The sequence below is a fragment of the Lathyrus oleraceus genome, chromosome 4 (genome assembly GCF_024323335.1).
Source record: "Lathyrus oleraceus cultivar Zhongwan6 chromosome 4, CAAS_Psat_ZW6_1.0, whole genome shotgun sequence".
Classification (NCBI taxonomy): Eukaryota; Viridiplantae; Streptophyta; class Magnoliopsida; order Fabales; family Fabaceae; genus Lathyrus; species Lathyrus oleraceus.
In genome coordinates, this window is record NC_066582.1 from 279,401,373 (window position 1) to 279,420,311 (window position 18,939).

At 33.1% G+C, this 18,939-nt stretch overlaps 1 protein-coding gene across 2 annotated transcripts; it reads left to right on the plus strand.

Annotated features, from left to right (window-relative positions):
• The first annotated feature begins 816 nt into the window (after positions 1-816).
• LOC127075096 (uncharacterized) lies at positions 817-17,083 on the plus strand. 2 transcript variants are annotated; one of them, XR_007786205.1, is made up of 10 exons: positions 817-1,109; positions 1,204-1,280; positions 2,455-2,557; positions 2,794-2,891; positions 3,088-3,218; positions 3,314-3,422; positions 3,839-4,030; positions 4,146-4,282; positions 4,507-4,857; positions 16,866-17,083. XR_007786205.1 is itself a non-coding variant. In XM_051016542.1 (9 exons), exons 1-9 carry the CDS (start codon positions 893-895, stop codon positions 4,796-4,798), a joined length of 1,356 nt encoding a protein of 451 aa, XP_050872499.1. In that variant the 5' UTR covers positions 817-892; the 3' UTR covers positions 4,799-5,117. The 2 variants fall into 2 exon arrangements, 1 of the variants encoding a protein (XP_050872499.1); XM_051016542.1 differs by lacking the exon at positions 16,866-17,083 and having other exon boundaries at positions 4,507-5,117.
• The last annotated feature ends 1,856 nt before the right edge of the window (positions 17,084-18,939 follow it).

Consider the following 18,939-nt stretch of genomic DNA (forward strand, 5'->3'; position numbering starts at 1 on the left):
GCAATAATACAAAATATTATAGGTCAGATAATAGATAAAATGTCAAAGAGTCCAAGTTCAGGTGCCCATACCTTTCTCATAAAAATTGCAAATGATGCAAAACTTTAGTCCAAATTCATTATCTTAAAAAGATCTACAACTTTTATGTTGAAGGTTTTGTCATTTGAGGCTTTTATCATTCAAACTAAAGGGCTTGAAGTTGGTCCCTTTTGGCAAAATTCACATACACTTGTTTTGACATAAACCCTAATTTTGGGTCAAGTTCGCAAAGACCTAACTCACTCATTTTTAATTATTTTGAGGTGGGACCAATTGCATTGGAAAATTTGAGTTGTCTACTTCAAATGTTATGTTGGACAAAAATTCATATTCCTAAAAGAAACACATGCAATAATACAAAACATTATCGGTCACATAACAGTTAAAAAACTCAGAAGTCCAACTTCAACTGCCCATAACTTTCTCATAAAAAATACAAATGATGCAAAATTTATATCCAAATTCATTGTCTTGAAAAGATCTACAACTTTCATGTTGGAAGTTTTTTCATTTGAGGCTTTTTTAAGGGAGGCGCCAATTGGATTGGCGCCCCCTCTTAAAAATTGCAAGGAGGCGCCAATTGGATTGGCTAGGGCAGGTGCCCTAGCCAATCCAATTGGCGCCTCCTTGCAATTTTTAAGAGGGGGCGCCAATCCAATTGGCGCCTCCCTCTAAAAGTGGGGTATATTGGAAAAAAATTTGAAAACTGGATTATTTTGGGAATTTCTTCGAAAATGTGGGTTATCTCGGTAAATTTCTCAAAAATTCAATTGATATCCATACCTTTTTTTTATTAGTACTGTGGTAAGAAATTGAATAACTTGCGGCCGGTGTGTGAGGCAATGAACGAAGCATGAAGAATTGGATGAGCATGGTGGTGATGGGTGCAGTAACAAACTCTACATTTCTTCTATCTTCTCCACCCATTCTCAAAACCATTATCCCCTTTTCTCTCACCAAAACCTCTCCGTATCTCATTTCTCTCACCGCTCCCTCTCGCCGCTTCCTTTCCGCTTCTTCCCTTCCTTCGGTGGTCTCGGCTGACCACACCTTCAACTTCTCTGATTCCGGTCACTCTTCAATCCGCCTTTTTGAATTTATAAAACGCTTCTTCTACTTCATTTTTTCTTTTTATTTTAATTTATTAGCTTTTGTTTGACACAGGTGATGGAAACGGCGTTGCAGTTTCAAGGACGGGTCATAAAGTGCTTCTTAAAGGGATGAACTACTCTGAACTTGAAGTATGTTTGCTTTTTTGTGTTCTGTTACTCTTTGTGCTTTGAATTTATAGGCTATTTTATTTTCTTAAGAAATGTGTGTAGTGTATTCAATGTGTTCAAGTTGTGTATTGATGGAGATGTGTCCAACAACTTCAAATGAATAAGCCGTGTGTTGGTTCTGCATTGAAGAAAATTCATTTTAAATAAATTGATTTTGTAAAATTCATTCAGGCTGTAAGTGACTTGAAAGTAAAGTGATTGATGTTGGAATAAATTGATGCAAAAGTGAGTCGAATAGTAAATTTCAATGTAAAAATCACGTTTAGACTCAAACTACAAATCTTAGCTTCAAGTAGAATAAATTTTGGAAAGCATAATCAATTCTACTCAAGAGCAACCAAACACGTTAGAATCAACTCTAAGTGCTCCAAGCGTGAAACCAAACATTAAGTTATATTTCGATGTAGTATTTCCAAATGTATATTAAGGACATAGGTAGCATTTATCAATAAAAAATTGTTCTTACTTTTAATATATGTGTATTATTTCGGCCTGATTTATAAGTAAAAAGGAAAAATTTTAAGCTTATTAAGAATGATAGATAAGTGAATTTAATTTTTTTGATTTAATGTAATAGAGATAACATAATTACTAATATACTCTTAATTAAACTGTCATCTACTAATAATATCAAGTAATTAACGGAGGGATGGTTTTGGAATTAAAGCATTAAATGTGCCTTCACATTTGCTTATATTTAAGGCCAAAATAATTAGATGTCTTTTGCTTTTAAATAAGGTCGAAAGGAGTATATATTTAGTGCGTGGCAAGCCGCTCGGTACCCTAAAATGTGGTCTAGAGTTTGATACCTAATTCATATTTATAGAGATTCACCATTTGGTGAGGCAGTCCTGATTAGATCTTCGAATGAGTTAGTCTTTGTAGTTGTGCTCTACAAGATTTATGTCATGGGAAACCAAAAATATATTGTATACTTTTACATGTTAATAGAAGTGATGGTTTTAAGTTAGTCATGAGGATTTGGTCATATTTAATTTCATTTCTAGGATTTTATGTTGAATATATTGTTTTTTTCCTTCGGTTTCATGTTGAATATCTCATGATCAAAATAAAATATAAAGTTGTGTATTTGATTTCCACTTGCTGACTTCTATTTTTGTGGCCAATGATACAGAAATGGGTTCAATCACATGGATACAGACCAGGGCAGGCTATGATGTTATGGAAGCGTATGTATGGGAACAATATTTGGGCGCATCATACTGATGAGTTGGAAGGTAATTTTTTCTTCATCTTCTCCTTCATGTATTCGAGACTAGGCAAAAACTATTGCTTTTGTATTACCTGTATCTAGCAGTGTTTAATCGTTATGTAATGTTAATGAACTAGTTCTTCAGATCCTTCTCCTGAGTATATTGAACAATTGGTTATGAACTTTGAACTTTGAACTGTGTAACTTAAATTGACTAATAAGTCCTGTACTTTTATTTATTAATTCTGTCTTTTGATTTAGGCTTGAACAAAGATTTCAAGAAGATGTTGAGTGAAAATGCAGATTTCAAGGCACTTGCTGTGAAAGAAATTCACACGGCCTCTGATGGAACTAGGAAGGTTGAAATTATCCTTCTCTATTGTTTTTTCAGTTCTCATTATATATTTTGAATCTCTTAGCCCACTTGGTAATGCATGCAACCTTCGCGGTTACTTGATGATATTTAGGCTTTTAGCTTCTTGCTTGCTTGCTTGTGTTTAGTTGCATTTCTGGAAAATCTTCTTGTTGACTGTTTAAACTCACAGGATATTGCAGATATTATTCACATTGGATGATGGGCTGGTCATAGAAACAGTTGTCATACCTTGTGATACCGGAAGGACTACCGTGTGTGTTTCCAGTCAAGTTGGATGTGCCATGAATTGTCAATTTTGCTATACTGGAAGGCAAGCCTTGTTTCTGTCTGTAATGATTAATTCAGTGGCTACTCCACCATCTTAACTTTTGCTGCAAGTTTTTCATACAATGTAATTTTTTGCAGAATGGGTCTTAAGAGACATCTTACTGCCGCAGAAATAGTTGAGCAGGCCGTTTTTGCCAGACGGCTATTCACAAGTGAAGTTGGTTCCATCACCAATGTTGTGTTTATGGTAGATCAACAATTGCATTGATAATTCTAAAGATTATTGTATATCAACTTCTACTTTATTCATAGAAAAATGAAAAATATGTCAGATTGCTCCGTGGGAAGCCTGGCCTAGGCTAGGCCAAACTTTTCAATCGATAAACTAGGTTTAAACTTCTTTAAATGCATATTTCCCTAAAGGGGCTAACTTAGGTCATTCAAGAAGTCTTTTAGGTCACCCATCCTAGTACAACTCTCGCCCAAACTCGCATAATTGCGGAGTTTTGATAGGAACCAATGCATTAATGCTTGTATGATCGCACAATTTAACTATATATAACTAAATAGTAAAATAATATTATTTCACCGTGACAGTTCTTATCTTAGATTTTTATTATAAAGTGTTATTGCAAGCTAATAATTGCTATACTTTAATTTTAGGGCATGGGGGAACCTCTTCATAACATTGATAATGTCATTAAAGCTGCAGATATTATGGTGGATGATCAAGGGCTTCATTTCAGTCCTCGCAAGGTCACTGTTTCAACCAGCGGGCTTGTTCCGCAGCTCAGACGTTTCCTTAACGAATCCAACTGCACGTTAGCTGTTAGTTTGAATGCAACTACTGATGAGGTAAAAATTACTTTTTTGTTGCTATCTATTTGGTAGAGCACCCATAGAAGTAGTCTTGAAAAGCCAAGAATAGTAATAAACAAAGGATTGGCCACACTGAAATCTATTATGTCAGGTAAGAAACTGGATCATGCCTATAAATCGAAAATATAAACTGGATTTGCTTCTTGAGACGCTTCGGGAGGAGCTTTGCTTGAAACACAAATATAAGGTTCTATTTGAGTATGTGATGCTTGAAGGAATTAATGACAGGTTAGGAAAACTTCTTTCACTTTATTGATTGTGTTGAATAAATGATTTTACAATTTTTTCCCAGTGTTCTTTTGTCATGTTTCCAAAGCAATTATGTTTTAGTTGGGAACTGCATACTTTTCCTCTGTTGAAGAAGGCTTTCATTCATTGTTGTAGTTGATTTAGTACTTTGTACAGTTTATGTGTAAAAATAAGTATTTTCGGCTCTAATTTTTATAATGCAGCAATGAAGATGCAAAGAGGCTTATCGAGCTCGTAAAGGGCATCCCTTGCAAGATCAATCTCATCTCATTCAATCCGCATAGTGGATCCTTCTTCAGACCAACTAAAGACGAAAGAATGATTGAGTTCAGAAATATGCTAGCTGAGGCAGGATGCCTAGTCCTTTTAAGACCCAGTAGAGGCGATGATCGGATGGCTGCGTGTGGTCAGCTAGGCAGCCCTGGCACCATTCAAGCTCCGATGCTCCGTGTTCCTAAGCAATTCCAAACGGCAGTACTCGGGACATTAGACTGAAAACGGTAGAGAATGAAGTGTCAATGTTTGCAGCATGTTGAAAATACTGGAGCTGAGAGGTAAACAAGCATATATGTTTGTTTCCATATTGCATCTCTCCACTTTACAATTAGTTGATTTATTTTATAAATTTGAAGGATTTTTTAAGTTAGTGGATTTTTACATGTTATCACGAGAAAGGAGCATTAGGTTTAATTAATATTTATATTACTAGGTTATACTTGAAGAAATATTGGGAAAACTTATGGGTAATTTTAATAATTTATTTGGCCATAATGAGAATAAAAGTGAGTGACAAACATGGGTATTATTAAATTAATAGTATCTTTTATAAGATATATAGCTGATAAAATAGATGGATTAAATAATTTTGAATGAATTTAATTGAAATATACTGACAGTGTAAAAGGATTTTAGTCCGTCAGTTAATCCTAAACGTTGGATATTGAAATAAGTTTGACTTTTATTTTAAAAATCTATAAAGTAATGCAAACGGGTGATGGTGATGAATCGACCGTGTAAATCTTTTTACTTTGACAGTGTATAATAATTAATCCCATTTTGAATTTGCATTTTAATGGATGGATGGATTAAAGTGATGAACATGTTGATCAAATGTTATCTTCGCTTGAAATATATGCCACAATGATGTTCAAATTGGTGTACGTCATGTTTGGGAGATTTCTTTGTGCCACCCCAATAAAATCGGACACCCTCCATTGCGTATGAAAAGACAACATTGTTCTTGTAAAATTATTTCACTCATTTTTTAAATTTATAGGATTCACGTGTATTTTTTAAGATTTTGGGGCAATATCGAAAATTTTAAAACAACTATCGAAAATTTCGAAAACAATATATTTTTTTAATGTAAATATCAAAATTTCAAAGATATTGTACATAAAATTTTGGAATTTCCAATATTAATTCTAATAATTTTGTAAAAAAAATTCAAAACTTTGGATACAAAATCGCATTTGGTTTCTGGTATGGATAAAAATTTTATTTTATTCTAGAAATTACGGCCATTTAAAATTGTTGGTAAAATCTTTAACGTTTAAAATTTCAAACAAATAATACTATAGAAAATTTCTTTGAAATTTTCGATTTCAATTTGTAAATTTCAAATGCCTGGAATTATTTGTATCATACTAGAAATTTGTCTATACTGAAAATTTTATTTTTGTCTATAGAATATTTCAAACTTAAATTTCATTCAAATTTTAATTAGGGATAATATGAAAGTAGAGGGTATAAGGTTTAATAGGAGGTATCAAATTAAATACTCTTTGATCATTACATGATATAGACCGTGTCTTATGACCCACCCAAAGGAGGAATGGGTTCACAAGTGACAAGCCCAAAAAAGGACGGTTAGACGCCAGACTCAAAAGAACAATTATGAAAGGATTTCCTCTTTAGGAGGAGAGAGAAAAAGAAGTAAACACTAATAAATACTACCTCCGTTCCTATTTGTAAGAGACAAACATAAGAAATCACACAAACCAAGGAATATTTTTTTTAATTAATTTTTCTGAAAAATAAACTTGTACTTCCAAAAATACCCCTAAGTTAAACATTTAGTAGTATTAATGTTATAATTAAGCCAAATGTTGATATAATAAAAATTGGTCAGCATTTATTCTATCCAAAAATAATTACAACAAAAAAATTGGCTTTCCACATTCTCATCGTGAAAAATTAGATGCAAATTAAATTTCCCTCTATTTTTTTTATACATCTTCCCACCAAATTTTAAAATCAATGGAAACTGAATAGGTTTGGCTTTAGATACCCATTATGTGTATGGGGAATATACATAGCACGTTCTTTTCAAAACATTAATGCCCAATGAATAATAAATATTGCATTTTGTTTACTAAGGGTATAAATGAGATTTCTCAATTAATAAAATTTAATTTTATAATGTGTCTCTTATAAAAAGGACCAAAAGAAAGTTACAATTTTTCTCTTACAAATAGGAACGGAGGTAGTATAATAGATGAATTAAAGTACAAAAGGACAATTATGAAAGGATTTCTTATGAAAAAAGGATAGAGAAAAATGAGTAAATACTAATAAATATAGCAAATGATTTAAAGTATCACAGAATTTTTTGGTGAATTGGTGGAAGGAAGAAACAAAAAATTTATGCTTATGTTATAATCGCTTATTTTATGCATGCATTATCTATAAATCATTTCTTGTGTTTTCATTACTACATCATCAATAACATCATTAGAGTATAATCCTTTTGAGAGATAAAAATCAAAAGAGATTGTAAACCACCATTTCTTCTGTTGGTGAGAATAATAATAATAATAATATTTGTATTCTCATTCATTTTTACAAAGAAGTTATTATTGTTACTATTGTAATTATGGTGTGAGAAAATAGTGATCCTGGAATAATCATCTGATAGTCTTGTATTAGGTGTTTTAAGTTTATCTTTTCCAATAAGTGGTATTAGAGTTTTCCTCACCCCACATTTTAACTTCTATTATTAACAATGGACGAGTCAACCTTGACGGGATCATCAATGATGATTAAGTTAACCTCTTCGAATTACTCCATTTGGAAGCCAAGAATGGAAGACATACTTTATTGCAAGGATTTGTATCAACCTTTGTAAGATAAAGGGACGAAGCCAGCCAACAAGTCAGATGATTAGTGGAATGTGATGAATAGGAAAATCGTTGGACAAATTCGATAATGGATAAATCAATGTGGCTTTCATCATGTTGCGTAAGAAACAGTTGCGTACACATTATGGACGAAACTAGAAACATTGTACGAGAGAAAGACATCCCAGAATAAAGCCTCTACTATTCGGCGATTAGTAAACCTCAAGTATAAAGAAATCCGAAGTGTTTTTAAAAGATTGATAAATCAACTCACCAATATGAAGATGGTGCTTGAAGATGAATTGCAAACATTGATATCATTGAGTTCCTTGCCATAAAATTGGGATACACTTGTGGTTTCATTGAGTAACTCAGCACCACAAGGTGTTTTAACATTTGACATAGTAAAAGATAGCATGTTCAATAAAGAATCCTGACGGAAGGAACAAGGAATGTCGTTAGAGTCTGAGGCACTTGTCAAAGAGTATCGTGGAAGAAGTATCCACAGGAAGTTCAATAATAGAGACAAGTCAAGAGGCAAGTCTAGAGATAAGTTCAATAGAAGATCGCGGGCAAGAAAAAACGTTGAATGTTTTTACTGTCACGAGAAAGGTCACATGAAGAGAATGTACGAAGCTCAAAAGAGAGGAATAAGAAAATGGTGATGCGAGTAACATAGCTGCTACCATTTTTCAAGGCAATGAAGTAATCTTTGTTTGTGATGATGATCATGTTAATTTGACATCACAAGAAACATGTTGGGTCGTGGATTCCGGTGCATCATTCCATGTACCATCACGAAGGGATTTCTTTTCCTCTTATACCATAGGTGAATTTGGTCATGTGAGGATGGGAAATGATAATACATCCAAAATCATGGGGAAATGAGATATTTGTCTATAAATAAACACCGGTTGTCACTTAACATTGAAAGATGTAAGACATATTCTTGACACGCATCTCAATTTAATATCCACCGGACTACTAGACGAAGAAGGTTATACTAGTGTATTTGGAGATAGGAAATGGAAGCTAACAAAAAGTTCCTTGGTAGCAGCTCGAGGCACGAAAGTAAGCACTCTTTATGTGATAGAAGTCAAAGTCAAGAATTGGTGTGTCAATGCTCTCGGAGAAGACTCTTTGGTCAACCTATGACGTAAATGGCTCAAACATATGAGTGAGAAGGGATTTTAAGTTCTTGCCAAAAAAGGTACTTTGGCAGGTGTGAAGGGATTGAAAATGTCTCTTAAGCCATGTACACATTGCTTGGCTGGAAAGCAACATAGAGCTTCATTTCAATATAAGGCCCCACATAGAAAACTAAATGTTTTGGATTTGGTGCATTCTGATGTTTGTGGTCCAATGACCACTAGTATTCTTGGAGGTGCAAGATATTTTGTTACCTTTATTGATGACCACTTTATAAAGGTATGGGTGTATGCCCTCAAAGTAAAAGACCGAGAGTTTGTAGTATTCAAACAGTTTCATGCTAGTGTTGAACGAGAAACTGGCAAGAAGTTAAAATGTGCTCGCACTGATAATGGAAGAGAATTCATAGAAGCTTTCAAACATTACTGTATGAGTAATGGAATCTGACATGAAAGATTTGTTTCAAAGACATCTCCGCATAACGGAGTAGTTGAGAGAATGAATAGAACTATTGTTGAAAGAGTGAGACACTATTATCTCATGCCAAGACACCAAAGAGTTTTTGGGGTGAGGCTCTGATGACTGCAGTTGATTTAATCAACTTATCCCCCTTAGTTTCATTGAATGGTATGTTCCAAATAGATTTTGGACAGGTAAAGATATATCCTACAATCACTTGAAGGTGTTCGATTGTAGAGCCTTTGTTCATGTTCCAAAAGATGAGAGATCAAAATTTGACTCAAAGTCAAAGGAGTGCATTTGGGATATGGAAATGAATCCGGGTACATGTTATGGGATCCTGTAGAGAAGAAGATTATTAGAAGCAGAGATGTTGTCTTCTTTGAAGACCAGAATATTGAAGATATTCAGAAGGGAGTCAAGCTTGTTATTTCTAGAGAACATCAGATCAACTTAGATCAAATTCCTGCTCTAGAGAATTATGGGGGAGATGAAATTGAAGATATTGGAGAAGCAGAAAATGAACCTCCAATCGATAATGGTCCAACTGAAGAAGTAACAGATGGTAATAGAAGTGGCGGTGATAATTAAGATATGATTGAAGACTCTGAAAATGACGAACAAGTTCCCCAATTAAGAAGGTCATCTAGGATACCTAAACCGCAAACCAAATATCCTGCAACATAACATATGTTACTCACTGAAGGGGGAGAACCAGAGTCTTATGAAGAAGCTTTGATGGATAACCACAAAGAAGAGTGGTTGAAAACCATGCAAGAAGAAATGCAATCCTTGCATGATAATCTGACGTATAAGTTGGTAGTTTTACCTAAAGGTAAAAGAGCACTCAAAACCAAATGGGTGTACAAGTTAAAGTCTGAGGATAATAACTCATGACCTATATACAAGGCAAGATTAGTCGTGAAAGGCTTTAGTCAAAAGAAAGGCATTGACTTTGAAGAGATTTTTTCACCCGTGGTTAAGATCTCATCAATCTGGGTAGTGCTTGGTTTGGCTGGAAGTTTGGATCTAGATGTGGAACAACTAGATGTGAAGACTACATTTCTTCATGGTGATTTAGAAGAAGAAATTTACATGGAGCAACCATGGGGATTCAAAGTCAAAGGCAAAGAAAACTTGGTATGCAACTAAAATAGAGTTTATACAAACTTAAACAAGCACCACGTCAATGGTAAAAGAAGTTTGATTCCTTCATGATTGATCATGGATACCGAAGAACTAATTCTGATTATTGTGTGTTTGTGAAGATATTTGATAATGCTAAGTTCATCATATTACTCTTGTATGTTAATGATATGTTGATTGTAGGACAAAATAGTGAAAAGATCGACAAGTTGAAGGATGAAATGAAGAAGTATTTTGCTATGAAAGATTTGGGACTGTCAAAACATATTTTAGTTATGTCCATCTGTCGTGATCGGAAGGAACATAAGTTGTGGTTGTCATAAGAAAAATTATCGAGAAGGTGTTAGAGTGTTTTCACATGGAAAGCAGTATCCGACAACTGAAATTGAAAAGCAGGAGATGAACAAGGTGTCATATGCCTTAATTGTTGGAAGCCTGATGTATGCGATGGTATGTACACGAGCAGATATAACACACACAATTGGTGTTGTTAGTAGATTCTTTGCAAATCCAGGAAAAAGACCATTGGAATGTTGTGAAGTGGATCTTGCGATATCTTAGAGGAACTTCCAAGATGAGTTTATGCTTTGGAAGTAGAAAACCTGAACTGATTGCCTACACAAATGCAGATATGGCGGGAGATATTGATTCTAGGAAATCAACTTCTGGATTCTTGATTACATTTTTAAGGGGAGATGTATCGTGGTAGCCTAAGCTACAAAAGTGTGTTGCTTTGTATACTACATAGGAAAAATTTGTTGCAATAACAGAAGCTTTGCAAAGAAATGTTATGGATGAAGCGGTTCTTGAATGAATTAGGACAAGAACAACAAAAGTACGTCGTGCATTATGATAATCAAAGTGCAACCCACTTAAGCAAGAATTCAAGTTTTTACTCAAGGTCAAAACATATCAATGTGAGGTATCACTGGATACGTGATATGTTGGATTCCAAGCAACTACAACTTGAGAAAATTCATACTGATGATAATAGCTTAGATATGATGACCAAGTCATTACCTAAGGACAAGTACAAGTTCTGCAGAAGAGTTGATGGACTGTTGGAGCCCTCCACCTAAATCGAAAGGGGGAGATTGAAAGGATTTCCTCTTTAGGAGGAGAGAGAGAAAGAAGGAGTAAACACTAATAAATATAGCAAATGAATTAAAGTACGAGAGGATTTTTTGGTGAATTGGTGGAATGAAGAAAGAGAAAATTTATGCTTATGTTATAGCTGCTTATTGTATGTATGCATTCCCTATAAATCCTTTCTTTTGTTTTCATTACTACATCATCAATAACAACATCAGAGTATAATCCTTTTGACAGATAAAAACCAAAAGAGATTGTAAACCACCATTTGTGTTTGTGAGAATAATAATAATAATATTTGTATTCTCACTCATTTTTATAAAGAAGTTATTATTATTACTATTGTTATTATAGTGTGGGAAAAGAGTGATCTTGAAATAATCATCTGTTAGCCTTGTATTAGGTATTTTAAGTTTATCTTTCCCAACAAGTGTATCCCAATTGTCTGACTAAGAACTTAATAATAACAATGCTTTCAATTCATCTTCAAGCACCATCTTCATATTGGTGAGTTGATTTATCAATCTTTGAAAATCTCTCAAGTGTTCGGAAACACTTCGGGTTTCTCTATACTTGAGGTTCACCAATCGCCGAATAGTAGAGGCTTTATTCTGGGTTGTGTTTCTCTCGTACAATGTTTTTCGTCCATAATGTGTACGCAACCGTTTCTTGCACAACATGATAGAAGACACTTTGATCTATCCATTGTCGAATTTGTCCAACGATTTTCCTATTCATCACATTCTAATCATCATCTGACTTGTCGGCTAGCTTCGTCCCTTTATCTTGCAAAGGTTGATACAAATCCTTGTAATAAAGCATGTATTCCATTCTTAGCTTCCAAATGGAGTAATTCGAAGAGGTTAACTTAACCATCGTCGATGATCCCGTCGAGGTTGACTCGTCCATTGTTAATAATAGAAGTTAAAATGTGTGGTGAGTCGAAGCTCTGATACCACTTGTTGGAAAAGATAAACTTAAAATACCTAATACAAAGCTAACATATGATTATTCCAGGATCACTATTTTCCCACACTATAATAACAATAGTAATAATAATAACTTCTTTGTAAAAATGAATGAGAATACAATTATTATTATTATTATTATTATTATTATTATTATTATTATTCTCACCAAGACAAATGGTGGTTTACACTCTCTTTTGGTTTTTATCTCTCAAAAGGATTATACTTTGGCGATGTTATTGATGTTTTAGTAATGAAAACACAAGGAATGATTTATAGTAAATGCATGCATACAATAAGAGGTTATAACATAAGCAAAAAAATTATCTTTCTTCCTTCCACCAATTCACCAAAAAATCCTCTCGTACTTTAATTCATTTACTGTATTTATTAGTGTTTACTCCTTCTTTCTCTCTCTCCTCCTAAAGAGGAAATCCTTTCAATCTCCCCTTCCGATTTAGGTGAGGGGCTCCAACAGTCCAACAACTTTTCTGCAGAACTTGTATTTGTCCTTAGGTAAGGACTTGGTCATCATATCTGAGCTATTATCATCAGTATGAATTTTTTCAAGTTGTAGTTGCTTGGAATCCAACATATCACGTATCCAGTGATATCTCACATCGATATGTTTTGACTTTGAGTGAAAACTTGTATTCTTGCTTAAGTGGATTGCATTTTGACTATCACATGCACGACGTACTTTTGTTGTTATTGTCCTAATTCATTCAAGAACCGCTTCATCCATAACATTTATTTGCAAGATTTTGTTATTGCAATGAATTTTTCCTTTGTAGTTGACAAAGCAACGCACTTTTGTAGCTTAGACCGCCACGATACAACTCCCCTTGAAAATGTAATAAAGAATCCATAAGTTGATTTCCTAGAATCAATATCTCCCGTCATATTTGCATATGTGTAGCCAATTAGTTCAGGTTTTCTACTTCCAAAGCATAAACTCATTTTAGAAGTTCCTCTAAGATATCACAAGATCCATTTCACAACATTCCAATATTTTTTCCTGGATTGGCAACACCAATTGAATGTGTTATATCTGCTCGTGTATATACCATTGCATACATCAAGCTTCCAACAACTGAGGCATGTGGCACCTTGTTCATTTCCTGCTTTTCAATTTCAATTGTCAGACTCTGGTTTGAACTAAGACTAAAGTGACTAGCAAGTGGAATAGCAACTAGCTTTGCGCTTTCCATGTGAAAACGCTCTAACACCTTCTCGATATATTTTTCCTGTAACAACCACAACTTGTGTTCCTTTCGATCAAGATAGATGGGCATACCAAGAACATGTTTTGGTGGTCCCAAATCTTTCATAGCAAAATACTTCTTCATTTCATCCTTCAACTTGTCGATCTTTTCACTATTTTGTCCTACAATCAACATATCATCAACATACAAGAGTAATATGATGAACTCACCATCATCAAATTTATTCACAAACACACAATGATCAGAATTAGTTCTTCCGTATCCATGATCAATCATGAAGGAATCAAACTTCTTGTACCATTGATGTGGTACCAATTTAAGTCTGTATAAACTCTATTTTAGTTGACATACCAAGTTTTCTTTGCCTTTGACTTTGAATCCCTCTGGTTGCTCCATGTAAATTTCTTCTTCTAAATTACCATGAAGAAATGTAGTCTTCACATCTAGTTGTTCCACATCTAGATCCAAACTTGCAGCCAAACCAAGTACTACCTGGATTGATGACATCTTAACCACGGGTGAAAACATCTCTTCAAAGTCAATGTATTTATTTTGATTAAAGCATTTCACGACTAATCTTGCCTTGTATCTGGGTCGTGAGTTATTATCCTCAGTCTTTAACTTGTACACCCATTTGTTTTTTAGTGCTCTTTTACCTTTAGGTAAAACTACCAACTTATACGCCAGGTTCTCATGCAAGGATTGCATTTCTTCTTTCATGGCTTTCAACCACTCTTCTTTGTGGTTATCCATCAAAGCTTCTTCATAAGACTTTGGTTCTCCCCCGTTATTGAGTAACAAAAATTATGTTGCAGGATATTTGGTTTGCGATTTGGGTATCCTATATGACCTTAATTGGGGAACTTGTTCTTCATTCTCAGAGTCTTCATTATCACCGCCACTTCTATTACCATATGTTACTTATTCAGTTGGACCATTATCGATTAGAGGTTCATTTTTTTCTTCTCCAATATCTTCTATTTCATCTCCCCCGTAATTCTCTAGACGAGGAATTGGATCCAAATTGATCGGATGTTCTCTATAAATAACAGGCCTGACTTCCTTCTGAATATCTTTAATATTCTGATCTTTACAGAAGACAACGTATATGCTTCTAATAATCTTCTTCTCTACAGGATCCCATAACATGTACTTGAATTCTTCAACTTTGAGTCAGGTTTTGATCTCTCATCTTTTGGAACATGAACATACACTCTACAATCAAACATTTTCAAGTGATTGTAGGATACATCCTTACTTGTCCAAAATCTATTTGGAACATCACCATTCAATGGAGTTGATGGGGAATAAGTTGATTAAATCAATTGCAGTCAATAGAGCCTCACCCCAAAAACTCTTTGGTAACTTTGCATGAGATAACATTGTTCTCACTCTTTCACCAATAGTTTTATTCATTCTCTCAACTACTCCATTATGCTAAGGTGTCTTCAGAACATATTTTTCATGTTGGATTTCATTACTCATACAATAATGTTTGAAAGCTCATATAAATTCTCCTCCATTGTCAGTGCGAACACATTTTAACTTCTTGCCAGTTTCTCGTTCAACAATAACATGAAACTGTTTGAATACTACAAACACCTGATCTTTTGTTTTGAGGGCATACACCCATACCTTTCTAGAATGGTCATCAATAAAGGTAACAAAATATCTTGCACCTCCAAGAACACTAGTGGTCATTGGACCACAAACATTAGAATGCACCAAATCTAAAATATTTAGTTTTCTATGTGGGGCCTTATATTGAAATGAAGCGTCTATGTGGGGCCTTCACACCTGCCAAAGTACCTCATTTGGCAAGAACTTGAAGTCCATTCTCACTCATATGTCTGAGCCGTTTATGCCATAGCTCGACCAAGGAGTCTTCTTCGAGAGCATTCATGCACATTATTGACTTTGGCTTCTATCACATAAAAAATGCTTACTTTCTTGCCTCGGGCTACTACCAATGAACTTTTTGTTAACTTCAATTTCCTATCTCCAAATACATTAGTATAGTCTTACGAGATATAAAATTATATATAAGTTCGCCTATAAGAAGAGTAGGAATGCTTGTATTAAATATCACTTCTTTAAAGGACTTGGTTCAACTCGAATTAAGGGGAGAGAATCGAATAGGATCTGCAACAACACTAGGGGTTAATTGGTGGTGATCATTTGTTCTCCTGTATTAACTTTGCAACGTGTTAATAAAAACATCTCAATTCTAGATTTAGAATTGAGGGCAGACGTACCCTAAGCAAGGACGATAGGGGATCTGCCTCAACAAATCCGGTCTTGTTCTCTCTCCCTCTTATCTCTTTAAATTCTGCATTAATTACGTTTTGTGTGAAATTAATAGTAAAATCAATATCGCTTAATTGGTGTGCATAGTAACTGTTCGATAAATTGGTGCAATCACTTTGATTGCAACTGAATAAAATTTTGCACATTCAATTTGAGTGAAATTGAAACTTGGTGTGGAGTGCTCACCAAGTGTTCGATAAAATTAATCTCACACAAATCTAGTAACATTTTACTTGCTCTCTTATTGTGTTAACGCATTATTAGAGGTAACGATATCAAGGATTGTGGTAGTTAATCGATTGATTTAGATAGTGGTTGATTATCTCTATCGTAGTTATTTCATTCGGTTTCACGCATATCTGATCTTTCCATTAACGGATCATTTAGACGAATATAATCTAGGGTGCTTCCGCAACCGTTGAAAACATTTTTAAAAAGAGCTAAATTTCAAAAACTGATTTATTCAACCCCCCCTTCTAGATCGGTACTATCGTCTAACACATAGTATTTTATGATATTCATCTTTTAAAATTGTGTATGGTTTTAATCAACTCACACCTCTTGATTTATTCTCATTGTCTAATACTTCTCTTTTGAAACATAAGAATGGAGAATCTGAAGATGACTTTGTAAAGAAATTATATGAGAAAGTTAAATATATATTGAAAAGAAAAATGAAAGTTATTTTAAGAATGCAAATAAGGGCGGGAAGAAAATAATGTTTAAACTTGAAGAATGGGTTTGAGTCCAAATGAGGAAGGAAAAGCTTTTCTTGCAAAGGAAGTCCAAATTATAGTCAATCGGAGATGGTCCATTTAAGTACTTTCTAATATAAATGGTAATTTTTGGTGAGTATGGTGTAAGTGTCCCTTTCAAAATTGATAATGACACTAAGAAAATGATATTTGAACTTAGAGAATAGGTTTAAGTCAAGATGAGGAAGGAAAGGTCTTCCTTGCAAAGGAAGTCCAAGCTATAACCAATGAGAGATGGTCCAAGTGCTTTCTAATATAAATGAATTCTTACTATATAGAACTTCCAAGTGAGCATGTAAGTGTCAGTTTCAATGCTGATGACTAATCTCTTTTTGATATAGGTGATAATAAGCTCAATTTAAGGTCAAATTCTCTTCAAAATGGAACGTGTTAGGGGAGCTAATTGTGTCATGACTCAATTCATAACCAAACAAGTGAAAGAAATGGGTCAATTATGAGGGAATAGGTCAGGACTTGTCATTTTGACCTAAACTCTGCATTATTTTAATATTCTTAATTAATCAATGTTGTAATAAAATGTGTTTGGATAGAACTTGTTCAATTTTGGTATAATTCAAGATCCACACTCTTCAATATATATATATATATATATATATATATATATATATATATATTCCCCACATTTCAATAAGGGACCATCTAGCCTCAATTAATTATTGATAGAAGAATTGGCTGAATTTATAGCATTTTTTAAATTATTATTTCAAAATCAACGAGCTAATCATGAACAAAGAATTAAATTGAATTTTATTAAACAAATACATTGTGTGATTTTGAGAATTTTGCTTTTTTTTAATTTTTGATTGGACAATGTTTTTATCTTATTAAGAAAAAAAATTGTGGTGATATTCAATTTGTTTATCATCCTTTCTAATTGAGGAAGAGTATGGTTTCTCTTTTCAATCATTTCCATCAATTTTTTTCTTAATCTTATCATAATAAATAACAAATTTCATAAATTTACCCAAGTATGAACTTTAAATTGATATTCAGAGCAAGATTTATATAGAACCATTCCTTAGTGCAAATTTTAATTTCTTCTTTTTATTGTTTGTGATTAATCGTTTATATTAAAAGAGGAAAAATATATTCAAATTATGTTAAAGCTTATAATTATTCAGAGTTTTTTATTTACTATCATATTTTAGTTTTTTGTGTTAACTTTTTTTGTGATAGTTTTTCCCCATTATTTTCCTCTTTTTTTTTCAATTTTAGTCTTTCGAGTATTTACTGTTTAATTTTTTTTGTGACATTGAATTTGATTTCTACAAATAACAATTGAGTGGGAAAAAAAACAAGAGTATCTATTATAAAGAAAAAGTTAATAATAATGATAAACAAAAAGAATTATCAATTTATTTTTTATAAATATTATTAATTTCAGATGACTATAATAACCTTCGTTCAATAGAAGAAACCTATTGATTATTATTTGAAGCTCTGACATCTCAAATAAGATGAGAGATCAAATAAATGATATACATCTGATAATTGACCGATTATAAAATCTACAAAACTAATATTGCTGAGAAGTAAAGATAAAATAAAAATTTATTAAAAAGAGAGAGAGAATGTAGAACTAAAAAAAAATTGAGTGGTATAAAAGAGTGATTTTTCAAAAGGTGGAAAGTACTAGTAATACGATATTGAGATACTATCCAAACCGAGTTGGAAAGTACTAGTAGTTAGATATTGAGAAACAAACCTCTTTTAAGATGTACTCTCATCTTGTTGATAATATTTTTCTAATTCAAAAAGAATATTCTCTCATGTTGGTAAGTTTTTTCTAGTGAAACTAAGTTTTTACAAAATCACAGGATAATAGGAACTTACCACACCACCACAGGGATGTTAACAGCGCGAGTATATGCGCATCATGTTTTCCATCCTCATTATTTTCTCCATCTCTGTCCTTAATCCCTATTATGAGAAAATATTTTTTTCTCATCTCCATCTCCATAGGAATCTATGAAGAATCGAAGATTCATAGAAATCAAATCTTAAAAAAAAAACTTATATTTTAGATCAAAACTTCGACACTAATATTTTATAATTTTTTCTTTTTTTTTCAAAAAATATATATTTATATTTTTCTTTTTTAAAAAATAAAAACACATTTTGTATCAATAACAAAATAATACAAAAATATTTACAATTACAAAAATATAATCACTAATTTACTAATTAAATAAAAAATAAATTAATAATTAAAATATAATTAAGTTAAAGAGTAATTATCAAAAATACAATGATCAAAGAAAAATGATTGTTGTGATGATACGATGAAAACAGGTAACATGGGAACGAAGAAGACAGAAAATTGAAAAAAGAAGAGAGGGCATGAACTATTTACAATATAACGAATGCACATAAGAATTTGGTATTTAATCATTA